Below are 14692 nucleotides of genomic sequence, written 5' to 3'. Positions count from 1 at the left end.
GCCTCACCATGGTGGGCTAAAGTGCTCTGGGGCCCTCAATAAACTTCAAACATAGTGCAGGCCACAAGGACTGCAACTACTAGGTGAGTCCAAGTGCAGAACTGGGCCCAGAGCCAGTGAACTGGGGAGGCATGTGACCTACTGAGACACCAGCTGGGGCTGTTTAGGGACTGCTGGCACTACCCCTCCTTTAACCCAACGCTGCACAGCTTGTGGCTCCAAAAGAGATCTTTTCCTTCCACTTGCGGAGAGAAGACCGGAGGGAAGAGTGGGGAGAACTTTGTCTTGCATCTTGGATACCAGCTCAGCCACAGCTGAATAGGGCACCAGTCAAAGTTGTGAAGACTGCTAACCAGACTGTAGATCCTGAACAACATTTTTAGATACACAGTGGGCCAGAAGGGAACCCACTGCCTCGAAAAGAAAGACCCAGTCCTGGCAGCTTTCATTATCTGTTAACTGAAGAGCCCTTGGGGCCCTGAATAATCAGCAGCAATATCCAGGTACTAGGTACAAAGGCCTTGAATGAGCCTGAAACTTCCTGGCTTCAGGTGAGACTCAGCACATTCCCCACCATGGCAGCTACGGGGCAAGGCTCCTGTTTGAGAAAAGTGGAGGAAAAGTAAAGGGGACTTTGTCTTGTACCTTAGGTACCAGCTCTGACGTAGGAGGGTGAACCAATTCCAGGACTTCGTTCTTAGACGGCATTTCTGGACCTGTGCTGGGCCAGAGGGTAAGTCCCATGCCAGGCAGCATTCACCACAAGCTGACTAAAGAGCCCTTAAGGACCAGGCATGGTGGCTCACACCTCTAATCCCAGCACTTTGGGAGGCCAAGGCTGGCAAATTACTTGAGGCCAGGAGTTCAAGACCAGCCTGGCCAACATGGAGAAACACTATCTCCAGAAAAAATACAAAAATTAGCCAGCACAATGTCACATGACTGTAGTCCCAGCTACTTGGGAGGCTGAGGTGGGAGGACTGCTTAAGCCTGGGAGGTAGAGATTGCAGTGAGCTGAGATTGTGCCACTGCACTCCAGACTGGGCAACAGAGCCAGACCTTGTCACAAAAAAGCCCTTGGGGCTGGGCATGGCGGCTCACACTTGTAATCCCAGCAAGTTTGGGAGGCCAAGGCAGGCAGACCCTTGAGGTCAGGAGTTTGAGACCAGCCTGGCCAACATGGTGAAACTCCGTCTCTACTAAAAATACAAAAATTAGCCAGGCATACTGGTGCAGGCCTGTAGTCCCAGCTACTCAGGAGGCTGAGGCAGGAGAATCACTTGAACCCAGGAGATGGAGGAGCTGAGATTGCGTCACTGCACTCCAGCCTGGGCGACAGGAGACTCCATCTCCAAACACAAACAAACAAAAAAACCCCTTGGGCCTCAAGGAAACACTGGCAGTATTCTGGCAGTACTCCCCACAGGCCCCTGGTGACAGTGGCCAAGGGGAAGTCTGGGGTGTTCCTCTGCCTTTGCAAAGGGGAGGGATGAGTGGTAAGGACTATTTTGTGGTTTGAGGGCCAGCTCAGCTGCAGTACAACAGAACACCAGGTAGACATCTAAGGTTTTTCACTCTAGTCCCTGGCTCCCAGACAGCACCTCTGGAGTCACCAAGGGCCTGGGGAAACTAGCTGCCCTGAAGGGAAGGACACAGGCCAGGTTGGCTTTGCCACCTGGTGATTGTAGAGCACCAGCACCTTGAGTGAAGATAGTCAGTAGCCAGGAAGTGGTTATAGCAGGCCTTAGGTGAGACCCAGTGCTGTGCTGGCTTCAGGTCTGATCCAGTGTAGTCCCACTGGTGGTAGCATGGCCACAGGGGTGCTTGTGTCACTCCACCCCCAGCTCCAGGTGCCTCAGAACAGACAAAGTTTGTTTTGGAAAAAGTAAGGAAAGAGAAAGAACAAGAGTCTCTGCCTGGTAATTCAGAGAATTCTTCCAGATCTTGTCCAAGACCATCAAGGCAGTACCTTTATGAATCTGCCAGAACCACAGCATTACTGGGTGTGGGGTGCCAACTAAAGCAGACACAGCTTCTAAGCGATGACAACATCCAAGTCCTTCTGAATATCTGGAAAGCCTTTCCAAGAAGCACGAATACACACAAGTCCAAACTGCGAAGACTACAATAAATACGTAACTCTTTAATGCCCAGACAGAGAGGAACATCTGTTAAGTTATCAAGACCATCCAGGAAAACATGACCTCACCAAATGAACAAAATAAGGCACCAAAGACAAATCTTGGAGAAACAGAAACACATGACCTTTCAGACAGGGAATTCGAAATAGCTATTTTGAGGAAACTCAAAGAAATTCAGGATAATACAGAGAAAGAATTCTACCAGATAAATTTAACAAAGAGATTGAAATCATTTAAAAGAATGAAGCAATAATTCTGGAGCTGAAAAAATGTAATTGACATACCGAAGAATGTCTCAGAGTCTTTTAATAGGAGAATTGATCAAGCAGAAGAAAGAATTAGTGAGCTGAGGAGACAAGAGAAAAAAGAATAAAAAACAATAAGGCATGCCTACAGAATCTAGAAAAAAATACCCAAAAGGGCAAATCTAAGTTACTGGCCTTAAAGAGGAGACTGAGAAAGAGATGGGGCAGAAAATTAATTCAAAGAGATAATGACAGAGAACTTCCCAAACATAGAAAAAGATGTCAATATCCAAGTAGAAGACTGTAGAACACCAAGCAGATTTAATCCAAATAAGACTCTTTGAAGACATTTAATAATCAAACTTCCAAAGGTCAATGATAAACCAAGGATCCTGAAAACAGAAAGAGAAAAAACAAGAGCCAGGCGCAGTGGCTCACACCTATAATCCCAGCACTTTGGGAGGCTGAGGTGGGTGGATCACGAGGTCAGGAGATTGAGATCATCCTGGCTAACACAGTGAAACCTCGTCTCTACTAAAAATACAAAAAAATTAGCCAGGTGTGGCGGCGGGCACCTGTAGTCCCAGTTACTCGGGAGGCTGAGGCAGGAGAATGGCGTGAACCTGGGAGGTGGAGCTTGCAGTGAGCTGAGATAGTGCCACTGCACTCCAGCCTGGGTGACAGAGCAAGACTCCATCTCAAAAAAAAAAGAAAAAGAAAAAGAAAAAAAAAAACCTGTCTGAGAAAAAAACAAATAACATACAATGGTGTGCCAATATGCTGGCAGCAGACTTCTCAGTGCAAACTTTACAGGCCAGGAGAGAATGGCATGACTTTTAAAGTATTGAAGGAAAAACTTATCCAGTGAAAATATCCTTTAAACATGAAAGATAAATACTTTTTTTTGAGAGAGAGTTTCGCTCTTGTTGCCTAGGCTGGAGTGCAATGGCACAATCTCAGCTCACCACAACCTTTGCCTTCCAGATAGTCATCAAAACAGCATGGTACTGGCATGATTCTCCTGTCTCAGCCTCCCAAGTAGCTGGGATTACAGACATGCGCCACCATGCCTGGCTAATTTTGTATTTTTAGTAGAGACGGGGTTTCTCCATGTTGGTCAGGCTGCTCTCGAACTCCTGATCTCAGGTGATACACCCGCGTCAGTCTCCCACAAGTGCTGGGATTATAGCCATGAGCCACCGCGCCCCACCCTGAAAGATAAATATTTTCCTAGACAAACAAAAGCTGAGGAATTTTATCAACACTAGATCTGTGGAACAAGAAATGCTAAATGGAGGTCTTCAATCTGAAAGAAAAAAACGTTAATGGGCAATAACAAATCATCTAAAGGTATAAAACTCAATAGTATACAGAAAAATACAGAATATTACAACACTGTAATTATGGTGTGTAAACTACTCTTAAGTAGAAAGACTATAAACGATTAACCAATCAAAAATAACAACTACAACAACTTTTCAAAACAGAGTATAAGATATAAATAGAAACAACAAAAAGTTAAAAAGCAGGAGTACAAAGTTAAGGTGTAGAGTTTTCATTACTCTTCTTTTTGCTTATTTGTTTATACAAACAGTGTTAAGTTGTTATCAATTTAAAATAATGGGTTATAAGATAGTATCTGCAAGCCTCATGGTAACCTGAAACCAAAAGCATATAACGAATACACAAAAAATAAAAAGCAAAAACTAAATCATATCACCAGAGAAAATCACCTTCACTAAAAACAAAACAGCAAGAAAAAAAAGAAGGAAGAGAAAACTGCAAAACAACAAGAAAATGAGTAACAAAATAGCAGGAGTATGTCCTTACTTATCAATAACATTGGATGTAAATGAACTAAACTCATGAATCAAAAGACATAAAGCTGCATGAACAGAAAAATAAGACCAAATGACCTGTTGCCTACAAGAAACACACTTCACTTATAAAGACACACAGACTCAAAATAAAGGGATGGAAAAAGATATCCCATGCCAGTGTTAACCAAAAGGGCAGGAGTAGCTACCATATCAGAGAAAATAGATTACAGAAGTATAAGAAGAGACAAAGAAGGTCACTATATAATGATAAAGCAGTCAAATTGCAAGAGGATACAATCATTGTAAATATATATGCACCCAACACTGGAGCACCTAGACATACAAAGCAAATATTATTAGAGTTAAAGAGAGAAACAGACCTCATTACAGTAATAGCTGGAGACTTCAACACTCCACTTTTGGCACTGGACAGAGATGTACCAGACAGAAAACCAACAAAGAAACATCAGACTTAATCTGCACTATACACCAAATGGACCAAACACATATTTACAGAACATTTCATCCAACGGCTGCAGAATAAACATTGTTCTCCTTAGCACATGGATCACTCTCAAAGACAGACCATATGTTATGTCGTAAAACAAGTCTTAAACCATTCAAAAAAACTGAAATAGGCCAGGCATGGTGGTTCACGCCGGGTAATCCCAGCACTTTGGGAGGCCAGGAGTTCAAAACCAGCCCAGTCAACATGACGAAACCCCGTCTCTACTAAAAATACAAAAAATAGCCTGGCGTGGCCTGTAATCTCAGCTACTTGGGAGGCTGAGACATGAGAATCACTTGAATCTGAGGGGTGGAGGTTGCAGTGAGCCGAGATCAGGCCACTGTACTTACTCCAGCTTAGGCAACACAGTGAAACTCCGTCTCAAAAGAAAAAAAGAAAAACTATCAAAGAAATTGAAGAGGACACAAAAAATGGAAGATATTCCATGTTCAATACTGTTAAAATGTCCATACCACCTACAGCAATCTATAGATTCATTGCAATCCTTATCAAAATACCAATGATATTGATCACAGAAATAGGAAACACAATCCTAAAATTTACACAGAACCACAAAAGACCCAGAATAGTCAAAGCTATCTTAAGCAAAAAGAACAAAACTGGGAGGAATCATATTACCTGACTTCAAATTATAGTGCAGCAGTACAGCAATCAAAAGAGCATGGTACTGGCATGAAAACAGACACATAAAACAATGGAACAGAATAGAGAACCTAGAAACAAATGTACACACCTAAAGTGAACTCATTTTTGATAAAAGAAACAAGAACATACACTGGACAAAAGACAGTCTCTTCAATAAATGGTGCTGGGAAAACTGAATATCTGTATGAAGAAGAATCAAACTAGACCCCTATCTCTTACTATATACAAAAATCAAATCAAAATGATTAATGACTTAAATCTAAGACCTTAAACTATGAAACTATTGTAAGAAAACATTAGGGGAAACTCTCCAGGACATTGGTCTGGGCAAAAATTTCCTGAGTAATACCCCACAAGCACATGCAACCAAAGCAAAAGTGGACAAATGGGATTACATTAAATTAAAAAACTTCTACACAGCAAAGGAAACAGTCAACAAACAGAATGGGAGAAAATATTTGCAAACTAATTACCTGACAAGCGATTAATAACCAGAATATATAAGGAGCTGGAACAATTCTATAGAAAAAAATACAATAATCCAATTTAAAAAACAGGCAAAAGACTTGAATAGACATTCCTCAAAAGAAAACATAAAAATACCAAACAGGCGGCAGGGTGCGGTGGCTCATGCCTGTAATCCCAGCATTTTGGGAGGCTGAGGCAGGTGGATCACCTGAGCTCAGGAGTTCGAGACCAGCCTGGGCAACAAGGTGAAACCCCGTCTCTACTAAAATACAAAAAATTAGCTGGGCATGGTGGCGTGAGCCTGTAGTCCCAGTTACTTGGGAGGCTGAGGCAGGAGAATTGCTTGAACCCAGGAAGCAGAGGTTGCAGTGAGCAAAAAAAAAAAAAAAAAAAAAACCCAAACGGGCATATGAAAAGGTGCTCAATACCACCGAACACCAGTGAAATGCAAATCAAAACTACAGTAAGATATCTCACCCCAGTTAAAATGGCTTTTATCGAAAAGACAGGCAATAACAAACGCTGGCAAGGATGTGGACTAAAGGGAACCTTCGTACATTGTTGGTAAGAATGTAAATTAGTACAACCATTATGGAAAACAATTTGGAGGTTCCTCAAAAAACTAACAATAGAGCTACCACAATCCCACTGCTGAGGAGCTACCCAAAAGAAAGGAAAGCAGTATATCATACAGGTATTTGCACTACCAGGTTTACTGCTACACTGTTCACAATTGCCAAGATTTGGAAGCAATCTAAGCGTCCATCAATAGGTGAATGAACAAGGCCGGGCGCAGTGGCTCGTGCCTGTAATCCCAGCACTTTGGGATGCTGAGATGGGCAGATCACGAGGTCAGGAGATAGAGACCATCCTGGCTAATATGGTGAAACCCCGTCTCTACTAAAAATAAAAAATAAAAAAAAATTAGCCAGGCGTGGTGGCGGGCGCCTGTGGTCCCAGCTGCTGGGGAGGCTGAGGCAGGAGAATGGCGTGAACCCGGGAGGCGGAGCTTGCAGTGAGCCAAGATTGAGCCACTGCACTCCAGCCTGGACAACAAAGCAAGACTCTGTCTCAAAAAAAAAAAAAAAAATACAAAAATTAACTGGGCGTGGTGGTGTATGCCTGCAATCCCAGCTACTCAGGAGGCTGAAGCAGCAGAATCGCTTGAACCTGGGAGACGGAGGTTGCAGTGAGCCGAGATTGTGCCACTGCACTCCAGCCCTGGCAATAGAGCGAGATTCCATCTCAAAAAAAAAAAAAAAAAGAACAAATACAGAAAATGTGGTATTTATACACAATGGAGTAGTATTCTGGCCAGGCTTGGTGGCTCACGCCCATAATCCCAACACTTTGGGAGGCTGAGGCAGGTGGATCATTTGAGGCCAGGAGCTCGAGACCAGATGGCCAACGTGGTGAAACCCCATCTCTACTAAAAATACAAAAAATTAGCCAGTTGTGGTGGCAGATGCCTGTAGTCCCAGCTACTCGGGAGGCTGAGGCAGAGAACTGCTTGAACCTGAGAGGTAGAGGCTGCAGTGAGCCGAGATCACGTCACTGTACTGCCGAGATCACGCCACTGTACTCCACCCTGGGCGACAAAGCAAGACTCCACCTCAAAAAAAAAAAAAAAAAAAAAAAAAAGACATTCCTGTGTCATGTGCAACAATATGGACAAAACTGGAGGACATTAAGTGAAATAAGCCAGGCACAGAGACAAACATCGCATGTTCTCACTTATTTGTAGGATCTAAAAATCAAAACAATTTATCTAATGGAGACACAGAGTAGAAGAATGGTTACCAGAAGCTGGGAAGGGTAATGGGGAGGCAGGGGCATGGGTGAGGTTGGGATGGCTAATAGATAAAAATAAAAATATTAAAAAAAAAAAATGAGTAAGACCTAGGTTTTTCTTTTTTTGAGACAGAGTCTCACTCTTGCCCAGGCTGGAGTGCAATGGCACGATTTTGACTCACTGCAACCTCCACCTCCTGGGTTCAAGCAATTCTCCTGCCTCAGCCTTCTGAATAGTTGGTATTACAGACACGTGCCACCACGCTCAACTAATTTTTGGAATTTTTAGTGGAGATGGGGTTTCGCCATGTTGGCCAGGCTGGTCTTGAACTCCTGACCTCAAGTTATCCACTGGCCTCTGCCTCTCAAAGTGCTGGGGTTACATTACTGGCATGAACCACTGCACCCGGCCAAACCTAGTATTTGATAGCACATCTCATGTACCCCATAAAGATATACCTACTATGTACTCACAAAAATTAAGAATTAAAAAAAATTAAAGAAACACAACCAGTGTTTGCAGTTTGTTTATCTTGCTGATACGATATATACGTTTTTGAAAAGAAATGTTAATGTTAGAATAAAAATAATATATTTGCATGGTAGATAAGGTTCAATCAGCCATCATTTTCTCCAGGAAGTCTTCGTTAGTCCTTCATAGTCACATGCCCTCCCAAGTGTTCTCATAGCACTCTGCATTTTCCCTAATCTAGTACTTACCGTGCTGTAACATAAAGACCAAAAAGTTTAGACAATCTCTCAACATTGTAAGCTCAACAACGGCAGAAATCATGTCTTTTCTTTATCACTACATCACTAATATCTAATATAATAATAAGCACATAGTAGGCACTCAATATTTGCAAAATGAATTTTAAAAAGAAGTCACATGGTAGAAGTTCAAAACAACTTATATGTTTAGGATTATTGCCTAAATGTACAAAATAAAACCTATATAAGTCTGATTATAATACTTTTATTTCACACCTTAATTAAAGTTTAGTATTCTTGCTTAAAAACCTCAGTTCAAGGGTGGTTACGGTGAGTATGTTTTATCTGTTTGGTTTTACTTAAGAGTTCTGCATAAAATACTTTGAAAATCACTGATTTAGATCAGCACAAATATGTAGCAACTAGGCTAGACAGACCAAGTAAGGCTTCTCTTTTGGCACACCAGCATGTCTATAATGTACTATGTGGAACTCGGAAACTACTAAATAACCCAATTATTTGCCAGTAAACTCATTTAGCTGATAATACATCCATTCCTGACAGCAGGTACCAAAGGTATTTTCTTATGATGCCATTTGGAGCACTGAAAACGATTTTTAATTCAAAAACTTTCCAAAGGACATGACATATGGGAGGAACAAGTGCATCCATAAATCCTGAAATGAATAGGGAACACAAAGTCCAGTTCTCTAGTTCATAATCATCCTCCAGGGTTAGAGAAAGAAGAAAACTGAGGAAATTCCCCTTAATTCTTAACCATAGAGCAGAGGGAAGGAATATAGGCAGCTGTCAGATACAAGGTGTCTTTGAATAAACAAGTTTTGATAGTAATAGGTTTCTTGAATGATACAAATAAATCGTCCCTCATAGTTCATATCCATAGATACCTATTTATGGCAGAGTAGGATGAAGCAAACTTTCCTCTAAGGCATAGAAGAAAGATAATTCACTGCTCTAAAGCCTCCCAAAAAGAGATGTTTAAGAAAATCATACCAGTATCATCCTGCTTTTGACTATGTAATTACTGCAAACAAGAACCCAGTTTCCTCATAACCCAATAATTTCTTCAAGTCAAAAGTAGTGGTTTTCCATTCAAGTGGTGGTGGTAACAAAATCACTGTCTTATGAATATACAATAACTTACATATATTGTATTATTTATTTTTTTGAGATGGGAGTCTCACTCTTTCGCCCAGGCTGGAGTGCAGTGGTATGATCTCAGCTCACTGCAACCTCTGCCTCCTGGGTTCAAGTGATCCTCTTGCCTCAGCCTTCTGGGTAGTTGGAATTACAGGCATGCACCACCATACCCAGCTAATTTTTTTTTGTATTTTTAGTAGAGACGGGGTTTCACCATGTTGGCCAGGTTGGTCTCAAACTCCTGACCTCAAGTGATCCGCTCGCCTCACCACCCAAAGTGCTAGGATTACAGGCGTGAGCCATCACGCCCAGCCCATATTGTATAATTTAAACAATACATAAATCTTGGAAAACTATCAGGGCTGGTATTTCAATCCTTATAGATAATTCTTCATTTGCATATAGGATAAAGAAAAAGACTTCTTCAAAATCACAGTGGTAGGAAGCAACACAGAGGGGTTAGAAATACGGTCTTTTTGATTCCTAGTCCAGCGCCTATAACATAATACTATATGTGATCTAGAATATGAACTTCTAGATCTAGGGGCATAAAATAAAATCAAACCCCCTTCTAAACAGATTATACTACTATATCTGCTGATATAAATGTGGACATTCATTTTTCCAGTCTATGAAAAGGGGCAAAATACCGACTATATAGGGTTTTAAAGTTAAATATATCTAAAGAGTATTCACATGAACTACAGACAAAGGAGGTTCTAGTGGTTAGCAAGCAATAAATGTTATTTTCCCTTCCCCTTCAACTATCAAGATGTGAAGATTCTAGTATTTAGAATGAGTCCATCAAAAAGGTCTTTGAAGATGAAACTCTATCAAGTTCTTCCTTAGTTGAGACTGAAGTTACTGAGCTAGGCAGGTAATTCAACTTACTTGCTTAAGTCCTGCCTATAGGTTGAAAGAAAAAAATGTTCAATTTCCCCCCTTCTCTGCCCCTTCCATTGTCTCGAGGTAAAAGACACAGCTAAGAAAAAAAAGTACTTTTTAAAGGGGGGAATAAAGATAAGCAGATAACGAAAGCACAGAATGAGTAATTATTTGGTAATAGGGTCCAGCTGAAAACGGATTGGTCACCAAAGTAGTAGGACGAAGTCCAGAGAAAAGAAACAATCTAATTAATCTCTTGAATCCTCGGCAAACAGTACACAGAAAGGCAGAGACCCATCTCATGAAGTTAGAGATTCTTCTTAATAACTGTTTACTGCAGACCTGGACCCTGATATGCTAAAAGAAAGCCCTGTTCTGGGTAAAGGCAAACAAAAGAATGACCTGTTTCCCTAGGAAATACATGGCTATGATTTCGTCAATCAAAATGAAGAGAAATGAGTTGTTTTTCTAGGAATCTTGGACATACTAAATACCAAAGAAAAAAGTAAGCCCAGAAAGTTAAGTAGTTGAGAAAAATACCCAGGAGCTTCACTAAAATAGGAAAATAAATGGCCAGTAAAGGCTCGTTCTTAGACAAAGAACAGATGGATTATCTCCTTTATCCCTTTATTATTTACCTTAGCACTAGGCAAGAGGGTCTGAAAATGCAAAGAAGCTGTTAAGGAGAAGAAACTAAAGATTAAAGGTTCATGTGGGTTTTTTAGTCATTCCATAGGTTAGAAACATATGCTTCTCCCTTAGGTCATGTCTCATCTAAATAGCAACTTGAGAAAACCAAATGGCATAACAGAGATATACCTACCAACTGTCAGGGATGAAAATCCATCTTTAATGAAACGCTCAGAGTCTACTTCTCCATATAACTTTGAACTGCTACAAGTGTAAAGGGTACTATTTGTTACACTGAGAAGAAGGGCAGGGAAGAACAATAGGCAAATTAATGAATTACATATGGTTCCAATTTTAAATTAGTCGTTTGTTTCAAATGAAATGTTCTACTTTGAGGCCATTAGTACTCTACAGCAAAAGAACACAAGTTTAAATGTTATTAATTACAACTAGGACCCAATCTCTTTCACAAGATAACCACTTATAGCTAACAAAAACCATATAATGCAAACTAACAAATTATATTCTTCATAAGGAAATATAAGGAGAATTCTAACTCATTAGTATGTTATTGTTCTGCCCAACTGTGGATAAGTTATCTATACATGCCTAACAAAGTCAGATAAGACCAGAGCTCCAAAGGACAGGTTTATTACTTCTTTTAAGAGAAAGTATAGATAACTTTTCCAAATTTCTATAATATGCATTGTTTTTGCCAATCTAAATCTTTAATAGATTAATGTTAAAATGAACATTATCAATCTGTTAATAGGAATGGGGAAAGAGGAAAATAAAGGAATGATTGGACATACCCTATGTAGTATTTCTAAAACCTTTAATGCAGTATGAAGAAAACTGTTGAAAATTCTTCTTTCAGAAGGGGGAATACCGATCTTGTAGAGTTTCAAAAGATGTACCACAACTTCCTTAAAAAGTTCTACTATCTTGAGGAATAGTGGAGGTTCAAGTACTGACCACCAGTTTTCTGTTATTAAAAAGTGAACATGCAAATAAAATGAATTTTTAAAAAAATCACAATTTTCAAAATCATACTGACTTTTTTTCTGAAACAGTAGTTGTTAACCCTTAGAAAACCCCAGAAAGATGCATATAACACAATATCTTATGTAACATTTCTAAGGTTTATAAAACTCCCCCCGACCAAGTTAAACAATATTGTCCTAAAAGCTCTCAAAAGCAAAAATAAAGTGTGAAAGTCTTGTTGAATTTATATTCTTGGTTTCCTAAGTTATATTAAAAACTCACCACTCTACCTAATATTAAAACCAGTTTTTAAAAAATGTTTTGAAAATTACAATTTCAATTTTTAAACAAAACATCCTTTAAATTATATTGCTCTAATACTAAAGGATCTAAGTTTTATCTTTCAATTTAATATACGGTTGAAATATTGTGAACTACTACCTTTAAAATGCAAGGTACTCCTGAAGATCAAATACAGAAGCTGAACAATGTAAAGTGTAACATATGGGTCCTTCCCCACATTCACTATTTGTAGTTACTAAGTACAAACACTTCAATCCTATGAAGCAGGCAGAAAGAATACAAAAACTTCTGACAACAGGAAAGCAATACTCTTTTCAGTCCCTGCTTGACTCTTTTTCCCTCAGATTCCCATATTCTACCCCTTGCTTGTTGCTTCCTCCATTTACCCTCAGCCTTAAAGTTCTGGTACTGATATTATTACTTCTATACATCTCAGCTCCACATATCTAACAAATACCATTAGAAAGAAAAGCACTCGGTTAAATGTAGCAAAAAAAGTATAAAGGCCAGGAGACAGAGATAAAATCTAGACAATTAGAAAAATTAAAGTGAGAAAACTTTAGGCCAAAAAACCAGAACGGTAAGAGATAGAAGTGCAAGATCAGATGAGCAATAAAATCTAGTCTACAGGCAGAAAAATAAAATCAAATATCATGAAATTAGCAAGTGAAGGAAACACAAGATAAAGGGCTTATATCAGGGTTCCAAGAAGATTTAAAGCCCATGTTTGTTCAGTTTTAATTGTTCCTCCTCCTTTACTTCTTTAATAGCAAGATTATACTAAAGGCGATGAGGGAAAGGAATACAGGTAACAGTTTTTAACTTTCCTAATACTGTCTCTGCTGTTATGTTTAATTAAACTTCTATATCTAACATGTTTTTCTTTCAACTCCAACAACTAGAACCAAAAGACTAGACAAAAGCAAGAAAAGGAAAAACAGGTTCATTTTTCCCTAAGACAGTGTCAAATAAGCAGGGCAGCAGAACTGCAAATGGCAAAAGAACTTATGAGCATTTTCATTTAAAGAGAAAAGGTTTCAAAAGAAAAAATATTAGAATTCTTACCAAGTACTTTCAGTGGTGCCTTTTCTAGGTTCACAAGAGCTGTACCAAAGGGAATTGCTATTGTTGTGAAATTGTTGGAATCACTCATCAGGGGACATTCTGGTAGAGTAAGATAAAACCTCAATGCTTCAACATCAGGTAAGGAGCTAGTCAGTTTAGGAATAAGATTCTTTTCCAAACTAGCTGCCACCTATATTTTGACAAAAAGTAAAACCTACTTCATTTAAAATGAATACACTTTTAAAAAAAAAAAAAAAAAAAAAGGAAGGCAGGAAGAAAAGAAAGAAAAGGAAAATTTTGCACTACAGCAAATATGAAATGGTGAAGAAGAAAAAAGAAAGACAATGTCTTACAATGAATATACTTTGGAGCACAATGAAAATTAATGCCTAAGCATTGCTTGGAGAATTTTAAAAATCACGTGTACAAGTCTCAATTTAAACTCTCTACCTCTATAACTATATACAAACTTAAGCAACATGGTAATGTTAAGTAATTCAGGGTCTGCTTCAAACATCTGCAAAGATTTATAGATCTTTGACAGCTAAATTACAAATGCTTTAAAATAAAATCTTATTTTAAAAGCACATCATAAGAGTCTGTGAAACTGCAAAGTAAATTAGGCTATAAACGTATAACATAAAACAAAACAAAACAAAATCAACAGATAATACTGTAAATATAATACTTTAAAAACAGACCTGCTGAGATATCTGCGGATGATCAGGTTGTATAAGTTTGTGGAATAAAAGCCTAGCAGCATTCATATCAACCCCTGAAAATCTGGTACCTGTTCTATAGTGATCATCATTGCTAAAAAACAGAAAAGAAAAAAAAATAGAATAAAAATTTAAAATTATTTCATTTTTTAATTTGATATACTATTTAAGACAATAAATTTGAAAATTTCAACATATTAAAGAATTGCCACTTACCTAACAGCTAAAAAACTTCCATTTAGGCAACCAGAGGAAGAAAACGTTCCATCTATCTCACTAAAAAATTTAAAAAAGTTTTTTTTAATCACAGAATTAGAAATTTAATTGTTTACTCTTTCTTAAAAAAATTAAAATGAATAATTAATCTAATATTTAATGCTACAGAGCACTCCTCTAACACCCAATTAGATGAATCAGAATTACATAAACTGCTAAAGACTGATAAAATAATACTTGACAAAGGTATTACTGTTTATTCTAGACTTTCTTAAACATTACTTTCATCCATTTATCAAATGTTATCTGCTTTACAATATGGAATTTTAAAAATTAAGTGTGTATGTTCACGTAAAAAGTTTTTTAATTTAAAAAAATT

At 38.7% G+C, this 14692-nt stretch overlaps 1 protein-coding gene across 12 annotated transcripts in view; it reads right to left on the bottom strand.

Moving 5' to 3' along the window:
* HERC4 (HECT and RLD domain containing E3 ubiquitin protein ligase 4) overlaps window positions 1–14692 on the bottom strand; it is a 154391-nt gene that overhangs the window by 56690 nt on the left and 83009 nt on the right. For 10 of the 12 annotated variants that reach the window (XM_054523391.2, XM_002820893.6, XM_054523389.2 and 7 more), the window contains 4 exons: window positions 14314–14373; window positions 14080–14191; window positions 13379–13568; window positions 11839–12011 (listed from right to left, as the gene is read on the bottom strand). In XM_054523391.2, the coding sequence (XP_054379366.2) occupies window positions 11839–12011; window positions 13379–13568; window positions 14080–14191; window positions 14314–14373 (535 nt within the window). The remainder of the gene's footprint in view (window positions 1–11838; window positions 12012–13378; window positions 13569–14079; window positions 14192–14313; window positions 14374–14692) is intronic. The other 2 variants (XM_054523396.2, XM_063727375.1) reach the window with 1 other exon arrangement.

This window comes from Pongo abelii, chromosome 8 (genome assembly GCF_028885655.2).
Source record: "Pongo abelii isolate AG06213 chromosome 8, NHGRI_mPonAbe1-v2.0_pri, whole genome shotgun sequence".
Classification (NCBI taxonomy): Eukaryota; Metazoa; Chordata; class Mammalia; order Primates; family Hominidae; genus Pongo; species Pongo abelii.
Note: the sequence above shows the minus strand (reverse complement) of the source record. Positions and strands in the feature narration are given on the sequence as shown.